The sequence below is a fragment of the Suillus paluster genome, assembly GCF_016628075.1.
Source record: "Suillus paluster strain FC165 chromosome Unknown EDB91scaffold_298, whole genome shotgun sequence".
Taxonomy (NCBI): Eukaryota; Fungi; Basidiomycota; class Agaricomycetes; order Boletales; family Suillaceae; genus Suillus; species Suillus paluster.
Window position 1 is genome coordinate 3,917 of NW_024537858.1, and position 20,534 is coordinate 24,450.

The following is a 20,534-nucleotide window of genomic DNA, read 5'->3' on the forward strand; positions in this document are numbered from 1 at the left end:
CATGTGGTTCTGTCAAGCGGAGTTTCAATTTCCGAAAACCGTCGTCCGTTACTATACCGTCCGAATTGGGTCATATGTACATTTCGCTTGATTTGGCAACCTCACGTGGTTTTTTTTTTTCAGCACCGACTGCACCAGACGCGACGCAACGCAACACAACACTGCTCTACCATTCCAGCAGCTCCCAATCACCTGCCGTCGCTTCTGATCACCTGCCATCACCTCTCACCATCAGCTATCAAATCCTGCTGCCTCTCAGTGCCCTCAACACTTCACCATGGCCATTTCCAGCACTTCCCCAGCACCTGATACTGGCTCGGACGCGTTTTTGGCCGCGTCACGTGACGCGGAGCTCCCTGTCACACCGGGTCACGTCACCATGTGAGTTTTTCGGTGTCTGTTTTTGTCTGATCACACAATTTACAGCAGCTATTCCCAGTGCTTCCTCAGCACCTGATGCTGGCTCGGGTGCATTATCACGTGACACTCCGGTCATGCTGGGTCGTGTCACGAGGTGAGTTTTTCTCTCTCTCTCTTTGTCTGATTGTGTATTTATGGTAGCTACAAGGCAGGAGCCCAGACCTACTGTCGACTGGAATGCCAGGCTTCTGCAGGGCTTTGATGCAAGTTTTGCTGCCCGCCTGCAGCAACGTCATCGCCAGCCTGTCAACATGCTGGCCCCACCTCCCACCTCCACAACTCCTTCAGTACCCCCTCCTTCTGAGTTGTCGGCACCTGCTGTGACTGACTGGTCTGCTGAACTCTGTCGCCGCTGGTCCGAGAGTCACATCACGCGTCTTGAACGGAGACGACTCAACAACCCGTATGCTAAGGTCACCACTTGGCAAGAGAATCGCAATGCTATGGATCAGACAATCCATGACCTCCGACGATATAACGTGAAGTTGGCAAAGGACATCATGTGGTGGGAAGAGCAACATGAGCAAGACCTCAAGAATGATGATAGGGATGTGGATACCTTCTGCTCTCAGTTGGAGGAGGTACGTAAGCATCAAAAGCATCGCAGGGTGGTGGATGCTTGGCGAAAGCACCTCTTTGAGCAGAAGAAGGGAAAAAGTCGGGAGGAGCGTCGGCATTTGGATGAGCTACGCAGGGAGGGCCCTCCACCTGGCTGGGAGCCTTCTGAATAGTTTTTTGTGTTAGAGTTGTTCCTATAATATGATTTGATTTCTGATTGGATGGGAGTGATGTATGAAATGGGTGATGTGACATTATTGGAGTGGTGGGAGGATGGGAAATGAGAGATGGGAGATGGGAGATGGGAGATGGGAGATGGGAGATGGGAGACGGGAGATGGGAGATGGGAGATGGGAGACAGGAGACAGGAGACAGGAGATGGGACACGGGACACGGGACACGGGACACGGGACACGGGACACGGGACACGGGACACGGGACATGGGACATGGGACAAGATAATTGGGAGGAAGTGTATGAGTCAATAGCATGACACAAACAGTTTGACTGAAGGTTACCTGGGACACTGGCTTGCATCCCACTGGCCAAGGCACGAGGCCACGGGATTGCAAGCCAGTGTCCCAGGTAACCTTCAGTCAAACTGTTTGTGCAACATCCCATAACTAAAACAAAACTATATAATGTAAGAAATTATTGATTTGTTATAATTAAATAATATGTAGACACATTGAGGCAAGGCACCAAAGGTGCCTCCAGCAGAGCACTTTGTGCTCTGTCTGCTTCCTGTGCCGAAGGCACAACGGGCTTGGACTCGTCTAAGAAGAAAGGGAGACTGGTTTTGTGGCTGTGTGTGGGAGACGCGTATCTCGCCAACGCCGCTTATTTCGCCAAAGGCCACATGGTTTGCGCTTACCTCGCTAAAACCTCGATTTAGAAATTTCGCGTGGTTCTGTCAATCGGAGTTTCAATTTCAAAAAAACCGTTCTCCCTTACTGTCCAAAATTGGTTAAGCCACAACAAGGGGAGGAACACCAAGCAAATAGAAAAATGTGAAAACAACAATGATGTATATATGTACTGTAATTCTGTATACATAAAAATGCGAAAATATAAAGATAGGAAAAATGGGCAATGGGTAAACATGGGAATGGGAAGGTGGAGAATGGAGAAATGGGAGGAGGAGGACAGGAGGATGGGAGAATGGGAGAACAGGAGAACGGGAGAACAGGAGATAGGAAAGCAGAAAATAGGACAGAGACACGGGAGAATTTTTTGGGAAGGGCAAGAGTCAACAGCAAGACACAAACAGTGAGACTGAAGTTTACCTGGGACACTGGCTTGCAATCCCGCTGGCCGAGGTACGAGGCCACGGGATTGCAAGCCAGTGTCCCAGGTAAACTTCAGTCTCACTGTTTGTGTCTTGCTGTTGACTCTTGCCCTTCCCAAAAAATTCTCCCGTGTCCTCTGTCCTCAGAATTAAAATAAAAGTATATAGTATTTTGTAAATGTAATATGTAGACATGTGCCGAAGGCACAACGGGTGTGGGCTAGTGTCCATTATCGAACGTTGGAATAAGTAACGGTGAGCACTGAGGGAACGTGAGGTTAGGTGAACTAATGGTAACAGTTCTATATTTGAAGAAGGAGAAGTATACGCTTTACTTGGTAGCAGTCCAATTGTGTCAGTAGGGAATTTTTCGATTTGTGGGCGTTTGTGGGTGTTGCCGCACTTGCGACACCTTCTAGAACCGCCAAATACTGTTTTCTTCAGTCCTCTTGTTCTGAAGGCTGCGGTATTGTTCAGTTCCTCAATTTCGCCGCGAGGGAAACTCAACGCCAGACACTTGCGCTACCTTCCTGGCATTCCTCGCAGATTTAGAAATATGGGGCATTGAGAAGTTAGAGGTGCGTACTAGCTGCCCATCGATGTACTGGAATAACAGATCATTAAAAGCTACCAGGGCTACCAATTATGGCTTCATTGCGAAAATCTTTTCTCCTTCACAAGAACAGGTCACCGCCGACGCAGAGAGCGTCTTGACTGCCAACGTAGATTCATTGACTTACCAGGAGCGATCGTCTTTCGCGGATGAATACTCCAGGATGGGCTTGCGATCTCCACTAGTAGTACTCTTGCAGCCCAGCGAACTGCCTCGCAGGTTTCGCAGGTATGTGTATCTCATTTTGACTTGCAAGTCCAATAACCTCACAGTAATATCCACAGCCCAGGCTCGTCCATATACACAACGGGCTCACGCAGACTGCATGACATTCGAAAAAACGACGTACGTTTTGTTACCCACATCAAATATTGACACAGAGCAGGCGACTGGAGCGAGCCATATTTCAGAACATGCTGGTACTTCATACTGACTCGGATCAGTCCTCTAGCAAATGTACTTCGGCCCCAGCACGGTAGTGGGTAGCACCACCTTTAACATCCGGTCTCCGCATAATCTATACCAGTGAGATAGGTCGTTCAATCCACGGAGCTTAGTATAAGCCTTGCACCCGGCAATGCCAGCGTGGACAGTATTATGGTAGCATTAGCGGCCACTATGTAGCGGGCAGTTCTGCATATGATATTAGATGCGAGTGGAGTACTAGTTTTCAGAATCCCCTTGTTTTCTCGACGTTGTTTTAGGGGAGCGCCACAGCCGACAGGCAACTGCGTGTATATTACATAGTAGAAACAAATGTGTTTCCATATGAGAGCTGTCTTCGGAATAATATTCCACGGTACCACATGCTCAGATTGTGCTCAGATCTGGCGAACTTCTCGTACAGCTTTGTTGTCCACAGTCACGAAGGCAACAGATGAGATATTCCTGTGGGCCCATTCCAGCATAAATATGCTATGTTCAACGATACCAATGGCTCCGCACGGTTCGGTTCAGCATGCTTCGGTCACTCCTTGGATTCACCACCAAGCCCCACGGTCATGAAGACGCAGAGAAGGAACTCACTGAAGTCATAGACCTTCTCTCCAAATACCCTCGGTGTCTTGCAGAGATCGACAAGAGCGAGTTCAAGAGTGAATATGACAGGCACGTCTTTTATGTCGGGTTATCCCTTTTCATCGATGATAATGGCTTCTGCAGACTGCAGCGCGAAATGTGTTTGTACAAAGCAGGGGGCTCAACAGCAAACCCAAGGAACGCGGATATAATTTTGAATGACTGCAGAGCCCTCAAATGCAAAGTTAAAGTTACGATCCTGCTTCTCTTTTTTGCAGATCTGTGCTGATACTATCGATTTGCAGAAGACGATTGATGATCGTGCAGCGGCTGCTGTGAGAGCAGAAATTTCAGCTCCCACAGGCGCAGGTGATGCCCATCGGATCGCACCACAAGAATCGAAAACACCATCACCTTTAGCACCAGCCAGAGATGCATCACATATAAAACCTAGCAACTCAAATCAACCACCAAAAGTCGAAACCAAAACATCACTTCCCACAATATCTGCAAAGACGTTGACCACTGCTAAGGCTTGTCTCGAACCTCAGCCAAGCGTCCTGGCATCGACCAATCCTCGTGATGGCCTTCCTAAAAGTGCGGGACCTTGCGTTCCGAAAGTTAAATCCTAACCATTTCTAAGTAGGACATCGTATTCCCGTGCAAGTTAACTTGAGGCAAGCATTTTCCCAAGTTACGTCGGGAATCTCGTATGAAGTGGACTCAATGGTCATGGTGGGCGCAAGTGTGAGGTGCCCGACTCTGAATATCGACTCCCCAGATAGCACCGGTGCTAGTACGAATTTTGATCGTCTCTTTGACAGCATTGATAACCCCAACCACAGCGATCATCTCGCACGGGCCCCAGGTTGTTCAGCAGGCACCGCAGCCCGCTCGCCCTCGGCGAGCTACTGGTAGGCGTGCACGACAGCAACCCGGTAACTTCATGGGCTTCGTGAATGGAGCGTATGCGAGCCATGGTTCCATCATATGTCAAGGTTCCAGCGTGACGGGTGCTACATTGAATGTTAACACCAGAAATTCCTCTGGGGCTGGTCAGTACTTTCTGTCTAACCAAATGTCGAACCAGCTGAAAACAGCGTTGCACAAACGACAGTTTTCCATCGTGATGTTCATCCCACGAGAGCTTGATAAATTGGTACAGAAGAGGGGTTCAAGGGGATAATCAACCTATATGGAGAGCACCAAAGATACGGTGTGGATCTATATGTTGAAACATTAGAACTAATATCCAGATATTTTGTCCTGGACAATGGCATAGAATCTTTACAATCGACTTTCGTTTGAGTTGTCGCAAAGTATGTAGTGGCTTGCTCTAATACTCTAACATTGCCGAAACATTCTAGTATATAATAAATTCAATCTGGGTACATCGGCGAAGGGCCTTGTCGTATAAGCAGCTCGAGCTGATTCTCCCAACTGTTTAGTAAAAGACGACACCGGTGATTGGCAGTCGGCACGATGGTCAGGTCTAATCAAAATAACGTAGTTATGCTATTAAATTATATCGCACATCAAGTGACGCGAAAGGACAAGATTGCCCTCTGTTCCCACGTGAATGCATCGACCATCCGTGACATCGTGTCGTCAATGTCATCATTCTCCTTGACGTGGGACGATGCGAAGATCCTTACGCGACGAAGCTGCACTGGTGAGTTTAATACCAGTGTTTCTGATGCACATTCTTCTGTGCGATAATCACCTAGATTTGAATCACTGTCGGTAACGAGCCTTAGTAACACCATTTGGTATTAACAAGTGCTGGTGGATCATGAATATTTGAATGCGGTCGGATCGATGAATGCTATGTACTGTACTCACCCATCACGCGAGCGGCGAGCGACGAGGCAGCGCCATTGATGTGGGTACAGGTGTGGGCTCTGGTGGGGTATGAATAACGTTCTTAAAACAAAGTCGCTGCTGTCAGAACCCTTGCACATCGACACCGCTTATGATTCATTACTTACTGCGTGGGTTCTAATAGGTCCTAACCACAAGGCGGGGACTAATTATTTTGTAACGTAGAGTCATATCCGCGCGTCACTGAGCATGAGCACCGGTACCTCGGACACCTTTTCATACGGGCCAACAGGGGACAAGAACTCACAGCCTCACGTTGAACGAGTTCCTTTTGGTGATTTTTGGCTGGAAATTTCTATCTTCGGGCCAATAAGTACATGCGACCCCCCCCCTCATTCCAAACTCCGCGAATAGCCATAATATGTTCGGAAGTCGTAATGATCTCAGCTCTCTCTCCGCGCTGCAGGTAAAAAAACAACATAGGACATACTAATCCTCAGTATCTACTGTTTTGAATCGAGAAGAGACTTCAGCGCACGCAGAATGAATACAGCTAGATCGTGAATGACCCGGATTTGGACATGTCAAGTCGCACCCCCGCACATCATAGATTTCGGGATACATCTAAGAGTAGCAATGTTCTAGATGTACATATGTGCAACACCGCTAAGGTATGTCACATTACTGAAAGCGAGGTACGGCTGGTGCACGCTTGACGATGAGTCCTATCCGTCGTCTCCAATGGGTAGCACCACGATACAGAATTTCGAAAAGACCTTCGTCTCTCGCAGGGACCCGAGAGCGTAGTTTCCATGTGCTGAGCTGCTGTCGAATTAAGTCAAAACGCTCGACTACCACGTTCATCGTAGGTCTTGCGTTGGGATCATTCTGAACCATGTCGTCGATGAGAGGTTTCAAAAACTCAAACCCTGTTTTGGTCTTGTTCGTGGTGATAAGCAATCGACCAAAGGAATGTCGTGGAAATACTTACGCTCATAAACTCTTCTCTAATGACGTTGCCGAGATAGTAGACATCGGTGGGGAATGGATTCAGAGGGACATCTGCATTGTTTTGGAATTCTGGCACTGATTTGTCACCACCAAAGATCGGATACTCCAGGGGAGTGGTTTCGCGAGGATCGTATCGACGTGATAAGCCGAAGTCGATAAAGTAGTATTTTGGTGGTCGCTTCATGCGAGTATAATGCCTCGCGCGCCCACTGAAGTCACGCTTCATGCGATGCACAACAGGATGATAGGGCTCAACATAGAGGTCCTTGGCGTCCATCATTATGTTCATCCTCACGCAGTCACTGACTGTTGGTTAGCGGAGAATGCGTGAAACAGCGCTCTAAAACACCCACCGATGTGCTACATGGTTATTGTGCATGAAGAGTAGACCCTGTGATACCTTGCTGAGATGGTATACGGACACTTGGTGACAGTTGTACTTACTTCGAACAGTTGTCTAAAACACTCCATCACCTCGCCATAGGTGTCAAATCGCGGATGAGCGAAAGGAAGCAACAGCGGCATAACAATCAATTGTCTATCTTCGTCGCTCGGTGGTGACAACACCTCAAGAAACGGAACACAATGGTTTTTGGGATGGGACGCAAGTGGTTCCGACATAAAGCATTGCCCAACCTCCACCTCGTGAGGGTGTTGCGACTTCTTCACAATTTTGAGAGAAACATATAAGCCATCGGATATACGCGTTGCATCCAGGACTTGGCCAAACTATGCATCCATCAGCCAACAAAGGATGAAGTATTTAAATGTCTCTTACTCGCACAGAGTGTCCATCTTCGCAAGCAAATGGATTGCGCTGGGTACCCTCCCAGGATGGCACCCAATCCGGGGCATACCGAGAACGAAGTAAATACCCTTGACTCTTCAACCATAGGTATTGTTGGCACCACCAAGTTTCATTTGCAGCTAAAGCTCCAGGCCTGCGATCGCGTTCTTGTCCGAAAAGTTCGAGCTCCTTGCGGGCTCTGCGTCTCTGAATTTCGGCCGCCTCTTCGGCCTTGAGCTCGGCCTTCGTCTTCGTAGAGCTCTTGCCTCTCGAAAAAGTCGCCGTCTTCATGATGGGAGGGGGTTTGGGGCGTTACTTGTGTAAGGCGATGGACGGCAGATCACAGCATAAACAAGTGTACACATGGACCCACTATCAAACAGGTGGGAACAGTACTTGCAGAAGTAGAGTGGCTCAATGTAATTATGTAATTATGTACTTACGTCTCCTGCAGTTGACCCCCAGTTACTGTGCTACTTAGTATTTCCCATATCCAGGTAATTGACTATTCCCTCAGACTACTCTCATTTCCACGACGTCTCGCCTTTGCACATATACATAAGACCTTGTTATGGCTCCTGATTTGATGCCTCTCATACCATGTCCTCCGACCAAGAACGCCAAACCGTTTTCATTCCTCTGAAACTTGGCTCCGCTTCTCAATATGATCGAAATATCTTCCCTCTCATGAGAATGAAACGCCTAGACCAAGTGGATATAGTTCTTGAAGCTACGATGGATGAATTATACAAGATACGTGAAATGGCGGGGAATCCGACAGAGTTAGAAACTATCTTTCAGACTTCCAAGAACCAATACGATACGTATGCTCGTATGTATACATGACATTGGCATACTACTAACCAACAATGAAGGTTGTTGTCACAAAAAGAACAGCTGCATAAACAAAAGAAGTCCTTCAATCCTATGAAACTCCTCTCAGCATATCGTTCGGTTCGACTGCTCACAGCAGCATGTGGAGACTTGTATAGGGACACCAGGGTATGGTGGTATTACCTTGATTGTTCGCCGCATACCCTCATACAGTTTGCCAGAGCGCATCTGAAATGATGAGGAGGCGGCTGCTTTCTGTAAATACACAAGATGCCCAACGAGTTGATTGTCTGTTCCAAATCTTGTGCCCCTAGAGTCCACAGCTCACGAGTCACAACCTTATTCAGATGACGACGTGCCACCTGATGCTCTCATTAGCGGTATCGCCATTCCACTGGAATCGCAATTAGATGAATCCACGGCTACGTTCTTCAGTGAAGCGGCCGAGTTCATTGGTTCTCAGGTTAATCTCCTTCCTGATGGTAATCCTTTTGCCGATGATCACGAAGTGGAAGAGTGTAAGACCCAGATCACATCTCCTGATAGCCTGTATGCTGATAATTTTATCAGCCCGAACTAGTGCAGATCTTGAACACGATACAACCATTGATTCTGGAACAGACGATAGTGGAGGCACATCATCAGCAAGCTCTCGTTTCTCTGGAGCATCCTCGTCTAGCTCTCCATCCTTGGGGCAGGGATCTGGCAATAACATTTTCATCTTTAATAATAGCTACGTTGCTTCGAGATCGGCCATTCAAACGCCGACTCTTAACCATGGTGGATCGCATAATCAAGGATCATGTTCGTCCTTTAATTCTATTGCTATAATGCTATGTGTTTAAATCACACGCCTTAGCTCGCCGTTGACGCTAGCGATTGTAAATCGAAGATTGTTTGTATACAACAACGTCCCAAATCACCATTAAAAAATACCCAAGTCGTCGTGGTAGTGCTGACTTGCGGCGACTTTCGTCGGGGATACGATACGCCGCTACTAGAAGTTCTGTGACACGCCGTATGCGAGTTGTTCTCTCAGTCACTTGCGAGAAATTCTACACCTTACAACCAAGGATAGTTATTTGCTCTGCTTTTTCATGCTCCGCGACATTCAGAATCTCTCCGCGTCGCTTCGCTTATCAAGATCATACTTACCAGGAGTGCTCATCCGACGCAAATATCAAGGACCCAGCGACGAACGAATTTAATTGGTTGACTACGCTACTGATGCAACCCAGGCACTGCTACGTATAGTAAGAACCTCACCAGCTCATGGATGGAATAAAGAAAATGGTACTTACTATGAGCGGGGCGTTGGTCGGATTAGCACTCCATTATCTGCGAAACAGAACCACCGGTGGTACGATATCATAAGGAGCGGAACGTTGACTGGACTAGTACACCGCTATCTGCAAGAAGACAGAATCGCCGGTGATACAACATCGAGGAAGAGATGAAGAGGCCGCGAGAAAAACACTCCAGCTCTCAACTGCTCATTGTTTCCAGGCACGAGACTGGAATGGACGGTGGAAAAACTTGTACAAGCTCGACGATCAAGCAGACCCAGACTTAGAGTACTTCGAGTGGGATGGTTCAGTGCCTGTGAAGATTGGAGGTTACATAATCTTGGTTGCAAGACGTAAACGTTCCGCAGGATTCAACTTACCGCATGTGAGCCCCTCGACAATTTGCTCGATGCGCCTGCAAAGCAACATCGTGCATAGAGGAACGCTTGTCAGGTTTCGTCCGAGCCACGTCTTTGATCAATAATTGAAGGAATCTGAACCTAGGGTACCTACTAGGCCTGCACCATTACGGCGAAAGTATTTCCCTTCAAGAGTCCGCACACGTCCGAAGGGAAAGAATCGCAATCCTTTGCTGGAATAGCACCTCCGAAGTATTGGGATCTGTGGAACTACAGGCCCGCTAAAACCCGAGATCGAATACAACACCGAGTACTCGTCCTGTCAGATAAGATCGCGCCTCTTATCAAATCGCAGGGGCGGCAGCCATCTATAGAAACATGAATTGATGATGTTAAGAGACAGACATCCAACGACTCCAAGTGATGACTCACACGCGACAAGGTGATTGGCCTGTGGACAGCGCGACATCCATGCAAGGTCTTCCATTTCGTTGGTTGTGTGCAGCCACGCGCAACAACCTCAAACATGTCGAAATGAGCAAGCGTTCAGTGGCTCAGATATGCGTGTGCTAGTGATCGAGCTTCGAGGTATGAACTGATCATGAAGCTAGGAAGACATTACGCTTACCCACGACAACAAGTCATCTTGGATGTTGACCCCTGAGGGATCATACATACCAGTGGTTCTTCTGAGCGGCAATCTAGCCTGGACACATCGAGTCGAGGCATGCGGTCACGCCCCAGTAGTAGTGATATCTCCATTCTTCTGTAGCTGTGGTTTGAATCTATGAGTGGAGGATCGGGCAGAAGACTACATCCTCGTTTCAAGGGCGTGAAGCTATGCTACAGCCTAGCCCCTTTACATATCATGAAGAACATACGTCAAGGCAACTGACAGACAGTGACAATTCTGTTACGAGTATGATCGATCGTCATCTTTTGTTCGAGCGTTCGAGCTGCTGGACGACCTCGATCAGGACTTCGTGGTCTGGTCGGGTGTATCGCAGTTATTACAGTAACGAGTTGGCAGTTGCTGAACACCGTATCCGCTCAATATTGGAGTTTTTGGGAGGTTTAGACCGATCTCTTCGTCGGCCGTTTAAATCGTAAGTCAATTTATATGTGTGCCAACTATAGATACGGACATGGAGAAACGACGCGTTACTGATCTATTGCGATCTAAGACGCGAGGATATAAATGGATTGATCCACCACTGGGACTTCGACGGATCGTTTTGCATTGATAACCGGAGAAGGAGAGGGAGTACATCCTCGGGAACTATGAATACAGCATTCGACTAGCCATCTCAAATCCGAGGAACGTTGCCCCATTCGCGAATGGTGAACTGGTGAGAAGTGAGCTGGTGAAACATTTATGAGGGCCGAAAAACGTACCGAATTAAAGTGGGCCCCAGACCACGTGTAAATGCACTAATTCCCTCGGTCCTCCAAACCTTGCGCACACAATCCCGTGCCGAAGCATATTTTTGTCCAGTAGAAGGGCTAAATCCGTCAGTCTGCATTCTAGATTTGATCATGTCTATAGGGTATATGACTGCCCAAAGCTGTCGCGGAATTAGCTCAATGTCCATTCTCCTAGGAAGACGAGATTCAACTTACGGCGTATCCAGCGGTTGCACCGTAGAGAATGGGGTTCAAAAAGTTAATCTGGTCCCGGCGTATGCCCTTCTGCGTCATTTCCCGCTGTATAAGTTTTTCGTACACCAAGAAGTAGACACCGTAGCCTGTCGCTTCACGTAGGAAGGTGACACACTGTCCTTTGAACAGTCCGGCGATGCCATGTTGTGAGGCAATTTTCTTCATTGCGTTAAATGGACCTTTGTATGTCGGGTTCGTATTTGACTGCGTTTGCAGACCTAAAGAAGAGGTGATGTGCTGAATGCTAGTCATACAAAAGTGACTCACGAATGCGAATATGTTCCACTGGACCAGATACTATACCGTTAGCAAGCCCTGCCGCTACTCCAGCAATGACCAACTGCCCCCCGCCAAGCATCTTTCCTTCTTCCCCGCCTTCACCTCTAGCTAAATTCTGAGCTGTAAACACCCGCTTTGCATATTCGAGTACTCCGAATTGTATTGATACGCAGACACCAATTCCCAGCAATGGTGTCAATGTGCCCTAACAGAATGTGAGCTAGCGCAGCGTAGAGTGACAAGAGCAAAACCTTATAGAACGCCAGAGGCCCTTCGTTCTTCAAGATACCGCCAGCGCAATGCAGCATGCCGTTGTAAGTGCCCTTGGCTGAGGTTTGCATGCGCTGAGGGAGAGTCATTGTGGGTAAGCAAGTATCCTTGCTTAGATCTTATAGCCACTCTCACCACTTTCACGATATCGAAAGGTTGCCCGACAAGGACCTAACACGCGAACTGAGTCAACACGTTGCACCAGTGAGCCTATTTCATACACACCTGAGCTATCCCTCCAGCCGTTCCGGCCGCCAGGTCCTTGATCGCGTTCGACATTTGCGTTTGGCTGGTAAATTTGTGAGTTTGAGAAGGTGGAACTTAAGCTTGAGCTTAAAACAACCAGCTGGCAGTTACAATTGCGGAGTTTCACCGAGCAAAAGAATACTTGCTGACTACTAACGGATGTATGTAACTCGATTTGCACCTCGCTAGCTCATTGCCACGACTATGATACGTAGTCTCAATAAGTCATACAAGACGGACGGTTGGCAACGTTGAAGAGGTTCAGTATCGGCCAAGTACCGGTCCGTACCGACCAACTGGATCATCATAATCTTTTAATAACTGTGACCGCAGCTCCCACTAACCATCTCGTCTGAGTACTAGTACTCATGGCTGAACCTAGATCTAACAATATCGACGCGACAGAAAACTCGACCACTCAGCACATTGAAGATAAGGAGGCAGATGAATGGGTTGAAGAGGACGAAAATTATGACGACGATGACTACGAAGACGGAGAGGAAGAAGCAGAGGAAATTGCGCGTCGGTTGAAGGAACAACTATGGGCGGACATTAGCAAAGCGCAGGCAGACCGCGTCAATGTCACCGCGACGTCATCAACTCTTGCACCCCTACATGAGGGTGCTCCGTCTGCGGTTCCTTCTCCAGTTCCGATCACACACCCGCGTCCCCAATCGTCTGTGTCATCCAAGAAGGAAGAAGCCGCATTAAAGACAATGACGAACGTGCTGAACATTGCAGGAAAGGATCCTCTAGTTCACTCAACTCTGGCATCTGCAATTGTTCCTGGTGCAGGCACTAGCGTTCTGGAAATCCTAAGTCGCACCGTTGCCGCCGGGACAATTTCCAAAGACCTTGCAAAATCGCTCAGCCTGACTCTTGTATCTCTGGCTCGCTCCGACGCTCTCTTTGCCGCACTGCGTCATTCTAATGCGCCTGCACTGCAGCTAGACAAGGGCAAGAGGAAACGCGACGAGACCGAAGAAGAGCGGCAGAGGAACGAGTCACGAGCCTTTAAACGGCCAACTTTTGCACATGGACATTTGCAGAGCCAGATAACAGACGCAGTTCGCGTCGTATCAGAAACTCTTGCCTCCCATCCACCTTCCAGCGGCCCACCAGATCCGTCGATCATATCCTCAATCCAGCTACAGTTACATCAAATATTTCTTTTTGCGGTCACCTCTTCTGCAAGGGGAGGACCTGAGACGAACGCTTTACAAGAGATCAGTGGACTCATTCAGGTGGTTGGAGTCCTGAGTGGTAGTCCTATTGGCCCCACCGCGGTCCCACCGAATGCCCCGATGCCAAATATTCAACCCACTGGCGGATCGATGTATCCTCCCCGCCCATGGATACCGCCAGGAACAGGCCCTCATCCCGTCCCTTTTAGCGACATTGGCACTGCAGTATACCCCTGCCTAGTGTTAGGTTGCCGCAAGATTTTCGCGCGGCTTTTTAACCTACGAGCGCACCAACAAGTGCACGCAGTGCATAGGCCGTATCGTTGCGTTGCATGTCCCGCCTCGTTTGCCCGAAATCATGACCTAAAACGCCATGCCAAACTACACGACAAGACGGGATACCAGTGTGCCGGCTGCTACAAGCTATTCTCGCGGCGTGATGCAATCAAGAGGCACAAAAACAGCAGCGCAGCCCGTGGTGGCAAAGGGGAGGCATGCGTCAACGCAGCGATCAAAGAAGTTGAACTGGACAAGGAGGGCGGGGAAGAGGCTCTGCGGGAAGGTCGACGGACACGGATGTGGGCTGATATTGTAACCAATTCTGTGGCATCTACAGCAAATTACGGAACATTCGGAGATGATTGGGGTCCAGAGGAAGGCGAAATGGAAGGCGACGTCATCAGCCATGCACAAGGAGCTGTGCTCAGTCTCCACAAGACGTTGCAAGCTCATGTGTCCAGCGCGTTAGGAACAACAGCGGATCATAATATTCCCCCAATGCATGTTGATCCGACCGGAGGCCAAGCGACCCTGGCTAGCGTCATCGCCAAGGCTCAGCTGCAAAATATGCCGTCTTCACAAACTCAACAAGATAATTCAGCGATGGACGCTGCCCATCCTACCATGGACGAATCGCCGTTTTTACCACCGGACGACGGAAGTTACGATCCGAATAATGATTATCTTGCTCCAACCGCGGAAAGTGCAACTGTTTCTGCACCGCCGCTCTCACTATATGGTCTTTCAGAAGAACAAGCGCGACTTTTGGAGCAGGCCATTGCAAATGCTGCATCTGCAGCTCAAGCACAGGCAGAAGCAGAGGCAGCGTTGGAAGAACAGGAAGAGGATTATGAAGAGGATTACGATGAACTAGACGAAGGTGACGTGGGGATCTGCTCAACTGTCGGGACCGAAGTCTCCCCAACGTTGGGATCGTAATTTTGTCTATGTATTGCGAGCGCGCCAAGTATCAATCTCTGACAATTAGTACTATAGCTTTCTGCCACCTCCTAGGCATGCCCAGCAGCCTTCCAGCATCTGTAATGCAACTAATCGTACAATTGGTGATATCGTCCAAGTAATGAATATATGTACATGGAATGCGAAGGACCTAAATGGCAATGATATGCTAGCAACTTCAGTAATGAACTGAATTCGTGGGTGTCATCGCTTACCGGTCATGTCATCAAAATGCGGACCCTACATCTTTCCCCGTGGTTTAGGTGATCTGGAGACTGCATAAAGTTCTTTGCGTTTTGCCTCTGCTTGTCGCCAAAATTCTTGGCTTTGCGGAGATTCACGTCGCCACGCTTCCGCAATGACTTGAGCAGGCGATAGGTTTGCGCAATATATCGACCCTTTCTTCCCATCTTGTTTGGGGTGAGGGTCGGACGTCATCGCATTCTAGAGTTCAGAAAATGTAAGAGTTCAGGAATCCGAAATACCAGAGAAACCGATGTAGCAAAATTGGCGTACGGCAGCTCAAGGTTCAAACAGGTGGGACATGGGCAGGGACCGGGGGATTGGACTTTATACAAGGTTTGGTTGCTACCAAATCTCGTTTCTTTCCATCTGCGGGAGCACGTCGATTCTCGAGACAGACCAGGGCAGACTCTTCATTGTTGTTCGCCTTAAATGGAAGGGTCAAAGCGGGCGGATAGACCACCGGACGGTATATCTAGGCCTTCTGCGATGAGCGCAGGGCTTCGCGTAGTAGCCGAAAATGGGTAATGAACAAACGAATTGCCGTAAAAGGCAGTTTCAAGGCGGACGGCGCACGTAACTTTCATGGATCAGAGCGCTGTGTTAGAACGCCTCGTGCAAATGGCATCAAGACATGTCATAGCTCTGAGATGCGTCCATTGTCTGCAGTTCACAGGGCGAAATGGCCGTGGTAGAATGACTTGCCTCATGTTCGATATGAGTTTCCGAACAAATCACATTGGAGGAAAGTGAGTCAGCGAGGCAACCAGACCCACGAGTGTGGCAAACGCGGAGTAGCGAGGAATGACTTGGGCGTGTCAGGGACATTGCCCAGCCAACAAGGCACTGTTTCTTCATTCTGATTGGAGTGTCAGCCACGAAGCTTTGTGAAGTCATTGGGCTATGATAAACCGGTTCATAGTAGGCACGGGAAGCGCGGAGAAGAAGCACTCTACTTCGAAAATCACCTCCAATCCGGTGGTAAGTCACTCTCATCCATTGTGATCCAAGTATGGGAAGATCAATGGACATTGCGAAACCTCATTGATGCATCTTCTTCGCCGGAACATATGCGTGAGCTGTGAAGAAAGAAGATGTGATCGCCAAGCACCTTCAAATGTTCCAGTATATAGACACAAAGGACTACTTAATCCACGTGCTCGCAGTTGCAAAAGCCCGAATAGAACCTACGAAAGGCTCTATATGATTGTTATGGGCGGCCACTAGCTTAGTTCCGAGGAATGGAGATGACGAAATGCGGGGTAAACTGACGCTAGTACCACAAAAATGACAAGGTATTGATATTATGGTCTGTCGAAATTTTGGTCCGAGTCACAGCGTTGTGTCCTTGAGGTGTCTCCGATTCCGTAGCACCCGCCGGAAGCAAAAATAGATCAACGGCCCGCGTCAAACCCGTCTGACTGTCCCACCTCACTGCGCTAACCAGTGAGCACGCTGGTAGAACTCGTGCATAGACTCTAGAAGGAGCCCTTTTGTTTACTTGTAATCATAGCCTTCCAAGCACTACGGACCATCAACTTCAGGATGGGCGAAGCGTCAGTGTAATGATCTACATACGGGCCGCTCTGATCAACTCTGTTTCCCAGATTTACCAATTTCCTTGGGGGATCACCACTCAATCGTCTATCATGGCTGAGGACATCTCATTCATTCCTCAATGCAGTCGTTGTTTCACCTACGACGAGGTGGATCTTATTCAATGGGGGTCAGCCGCTTATCGCTTCTCATCCTGGCACACAGACACGAAGTCTAGCGTTATTGAGCACCGACGACGTTAAGCCCTTGCTCGGCGCAGAGCCGTTCTTTGGGCAATGCGAGCAGGAAGGAGAACACTGCGCACCCGATGTACCCGTTCTTGAGGCTGCCCGAGTTCGAGGGCCACCGATAGTCTTCCTGGGCTTGGAAGAGGCGGAAACTTCAGGCAGTGCTCTTCCGTCTTCCGACTTCAAAGATCCCCATGCTGCTGTCGAGAAACTTAAAGGAACTCCTTACTTCTCCGTGGATGTTGTGGACCTTGATGAGAATAAGATTAATGAAGTCATAGAGAACACCGAGCTTGCAAAGGATGGCTCGACGCTTGCTTTTTTGGAGCCACGTGCGGCGATGTCAAGCCTTGATGTATATACCGCAGGGATCTTTGCGGAGGCTCGGAGCATGGTAGATTGGAACCAAAGGAACAAGGCATGTATTAGTATATGCAGAATGGGAGCCATGTGCTGAAATACAATGATCCAGTTCTGTCCTGCGTGCGGTTCACCCGTATATTCCTTGTGGGCCGGCTGGAAGCTCGCTTGTACGTCTCTACTTCCCTGGGCCGACAACGCGGACAAGAAACCTTGTCCCTCTGGGTTCGTTCAAATACTGCGTCGGAAACAATCACTAATATGACATGAAGGCAAGGGCTGCATAATTTTGCTCATCCTCGGACGGATCCCGTCGTAATCATGGCCGCCATTGATGAATCAGGGGAGAAAATCCTTCTCGGGAGAAATGTTCGTGTTCGCGTACATCTTCAATACAAACTGTCTTATCTGACGTGACCTGCACCAGAAAAAATTCCCTGTAAAGTTCTACTCTGCGCTTGCTGGCTTCATCGAGCCAGGCGAGTCCTTCGAGGACGCCGTAAAGCGGGAGATGTGGGAGGAGGCTGGAGTGAAGGTCTGGAATATCCGATATCACTCTGGACAGCCTTGGGTACGTGTCTCCACGTCGCAGAACCCCAACATCTCAACTCCAAAATCTTAGCCGTATCCAGCCAACTTAATGGTTGGCTTTTATGCGACTGCTGATTCTTCTGCCCCGATCCGTACTGATTTGGATAACGAACTTGAAGGTCAGTTGTCTTCTTTTGAAACGTTAATCGCGTAGTAGGATTTACGGATCTGCCTTAGATGCTCGGTGGTACACCAGAGAGGAAGTTCTTGCTGTCTTGAGACATCCTAGTGGGACTAACTTCTCCCGCCGTGACTACAAGAAGCTCGCGGAGATTCAAGATGGTCCTGACAACAAGCCCGCGACCAACAACACCCAGTCGGGCGCAGAAGTTAATAGCAACAACGAGCTGCCCTTCAGGATCCCTTCGTCGACTGCAATCGCGGGTGTTCTCATTCAGCATTGGGCAGAAGGAAAGATACTAGTAGGAGCGGATGTCAACGGGTTTACAGCGAAGGGTAATCTATGATTAGATAGGTAAATTCTATAGAAGTACGACGTTTTAGAAGCTAGAAGGAGTGTATATAAACAGTGGAAGGAGTGTGTCAAAACACCTGGAACGAGTGTATAAAATTAAGGAGTGTATCAAAGCAGCTGGAACGAGTGTATCAATGGCGACCTATCTAACGCCCCATGGCATCGATGATAGAGTCAAGGAGCATATCGTTGTAATCACCACCCGCCTCCCACATCGAGAAACCGCGCAGCCCGGCCTCTTTAATGAATTCGCCCTTGGCAGCAAATGACTTGGTGTTATCGAAGGAAACCATAACTTGTGAGGTTTCATTGTACACATACGGCTGTAAAGCAATAAAATAAGCACTCCTCCTTCAGGGTATAAAACTCTATTTACCGTCTGACTGCACTCGTCATATCTGTAGTAAATGCCCTCAGCAGGCTTGCCTTTTTCGGTGAGGAAACCGCCGTCATGAGGCCCCAGAAGTTGAAAGTGCCACCTGAGCCCTCGTACACGCCACAGACATCTAAACCACCTGTGGCATCCCATGCATCACCCAAGGGCTGATTCGAGGCGTTGAAAGCGGGGTATGCTGCGAGTGTCTTCTTGCCGGACACGAAGGCATCAGAGGGAGGGACGCTAAACGAGTGACTGTAGGAAGGAACACCGAGCACGATCTGGTTGGTAGGCATCCCTGCCTCTGTCCAAGCCTTGACTGCAGAAACGGCAGAGCCCTGTTGGTTCGCGGACGAGGCGCATGTGTCGTTCAATGGCGCGTTGGCCCCGACAGTCGAGGACCAAGAACCCCAAACGTCATAATTCATCACAGAGATGTAATCGAGGACCTTCGCAAACCCAGTGACGTCAGTAGAGGGACTTCCGGTAGCGTCATAGAATGGTGATAGAGCTACGGCGGCCGAGAGGGTGAGATTTGCCCCCACTGGGTTCAGGCGGAGCTCCTCGAGGAATGCGAGGAGATTTGCTGTGTCATTCTCGCTGACGATGTTGCAAACCGATTCCCTGATGGTTTGGGTACTCCCAGCTGTTGGAAATAAAGGACCACTGAGATCAGTGCATGAGATCGGAGTCCCAAGAATCAACCTACTCGAACTGGATGCCGTCGAGGTCGTAATTGAAAGCAAACTCTGCCACGGTCTGAACAAATGCTGTCCGGTTTTCAGCGGTGGCAAGGTTAGAGGAAAACCAAAGACCCCCAGTCCATCCTCCGACAGCGACGTGGGCCTCAACACCCTGCGCATGCCTTAGAAATCAATTGTAGAAGCGATAAAATTCCCATTGCTCACATGTGCATGGGCTTCAGAGACGAACTGAGGGAGCAAATCGCCATTAGAGCCGTTGAGGGTCAGACCGGTGACGTTTGGAGTGGTCTCTCTAAGAGACATCATCGCGTCAACCAACCCCATCAAAATTTATACAGCAACTTACGCAAATGAGTAGTAGATCGTGTTGTACTTCTCCCAGCTAACTGAAGAGAGCGGGAATCCTTCGGTGGCGTGCCAGCCGGCATACCAAGTTGCTACGATGGGTGTAGTGGAGCGAGCGGCGGGTGTGCTCGCGCTTACCGCGGATAGGGCGAAGAGGCACAACGAAGATGGATAGCATGACGAGGAACTCGGGATGCTGAGGGAGATTCTGGGGGATTGTAATAGTGACGACGACTTCTTATAGCTTTTCCGCCATCCTGGACAATCAAAATCGAAACCTGTCGCGAATCGCGAATCGCGAAGTTCGGAGCAGTAGCAATATACTCGCGGTTGCAAATTTGGATCATCGCATCTCCCAGTGTTTCGAGAGAGCCACAACATGATGGGAGGATAAAACAATATTTATTCATCACCATACTCTGCAGAATTATCAGCGGATCAGTCCATCTTACAACATTGCCTGCAAGATCCCGTCACCATCTCTTAGTATACACTCTCCTTCGAAAAGTACACGGTCAGACATCCCGTTGTCTTTGATGTACTGCACGCAAGCAACATCGGTTGCTCCTGGCTGGCACCAGACAGCGGGAATCGAAAGTTCCTTGATTTGCTTGAGCAGATCGATAGTGATCTTATCGGGCACATATTCAGTTCCGAACTTGCAACCGTGGCAACATACTACTGACCTTAGCGGACGTTATTATACTCACCGACGTCTCGGTTGGCTTCGGAAGGTCAATCAGGGACGTATGGTCTTTATCCCTCCAACTCGTCATTCGATGGGT

General features: G+C 48.9%; 3 protein-coding genes across 3 annotated transcripts; 2 read left to right on the forward strand and 1 right to left on the reverse strand.

The window, feature by feature from the left end:
- Window positions 1-277: 277 nt before the first annotated feature.
- Window positions 278-1,151, forward strand: EDB91DRAFT_1089194 (uncharacterized protein; the record flags this gene model as incomplete). The annotated part of the gene is made up of 4 exons (XM_041316561.1): window positions 278-381; window positions 440-514; window positions 569-1,001; window positions 1,050-1,151. The coding sequence occupies 4 exons, from the start codon at window positions 278-280 to the stop codon at window positions 1,149-1,151; spliced, it is 714 nt and encodes a 237-aa protein (XP_041168740.1).
- A 4,932-nt stretch (window positions 1,152-6,083) lies between these two features.
- On the reverse strand, window positions 6,084-7,934 carry EDB91DRAFT_1180140 (kinase-like domain-containing protein). The gene is made up of 5 exons (XM_041320443.1): window positions 7,507-7,934; window positions 7,173-7,457; window positions 7,082-7,119; window positions 6,709-7,030; window positions 6,084-6,656 (listed from the first exon to the last, which is right to left on the reverse strand). The coding sequence occupies exons 1-5, from the start codon at window positions 7,804-7,806 to the stop codon at window positions 6,399-6,401; spliced, it is 1,203 nt and encodes a 400-aa protein (XP_041168741.1). The 5' UTR covers window positions 7,807-7,934; the 3' UTR covers window positions 6,084-6,398.
- A 28-nt stretch (window positions 7,935-7,962) lies between these two features.
- EDB91DRAFT_1180142 (uncharacterized protein) lies at window positions 7,963-9,434 on the forward strand. The gene is made up of 6 exons (XM_041320444.1): window positions 7,963-8,339; window positions 8,391-8,517; window positions 8,571-8,637; window positions 8,697-8,867; window positions 8,920-9,153; window positions 9,209-9,434. Exons 1-6 carry the CDS (start codon window positions 8,116-8,118, stop codon window positions 9,217-9,219), a joined length of 834 nt encoding a protein of 277 aa, XP_041168742.1. The 5' UTR covers window positions 7,963-8,115; the 3' UTR covers window positions 9,220-9,434.
- The last annotated feature ends 11,100 nt before the right edge of the window (window positions 9,435-20,534 follow it).

What these genes read in the sequence shown, in the direction of transcription:
- EDB91DRAFT_1180140 (XM_041320443.1), bottom strand. Translation starts at nt 7,806, where the DNA reads ATGAAGACGGCGACTTTTTCGAGAGGCAAGAGCTCTACGAAGACGAAG. An exon ending in AAGATGGACACTCTGTGCGA is followed by an intron (nt 7,458 to 7,506) that starts GTAAGAGACATT and finishes ATGGATGCATAG; the next exon opens with TTTGGCCAAGTCCTGGATGC. An exon ending in TTAGAGAAGAGTTTATGAGC is followed by an intron (nt 6,657 to 6,708) that starts GTAAGTATTTCC and finishes ACCACGAACAAG; the next exon opens with ACCAAAACAGGGTTTGAGTT.
- EDB91DRAFT_1180142 (XM_041320444.1), top strand. Translation starts at nt 8,116, where the DNA reads ATGTCCTCCGACCAAGAACGCCAAACCGTTTTCATTCCTCTGAAACTT. An exon ending in ACTTGTATAGGGACACCAGG is followed by an intron (nt 8,518 to 8,570) that starts GTATGGTGGTAT and finishes ACAGTTTGCCAG; the next exon opens with AGCGCATCTGAAATGATGAG. An exon ending in TGATCACGAAGTGGAAGAGT is followed by an intron (nt 8,868 to 8,919) that starts GTAAGACCCAGA and finishes TAATTTTATCAG; the next exon opens with CCCGAACTAGTGCAGATCTT.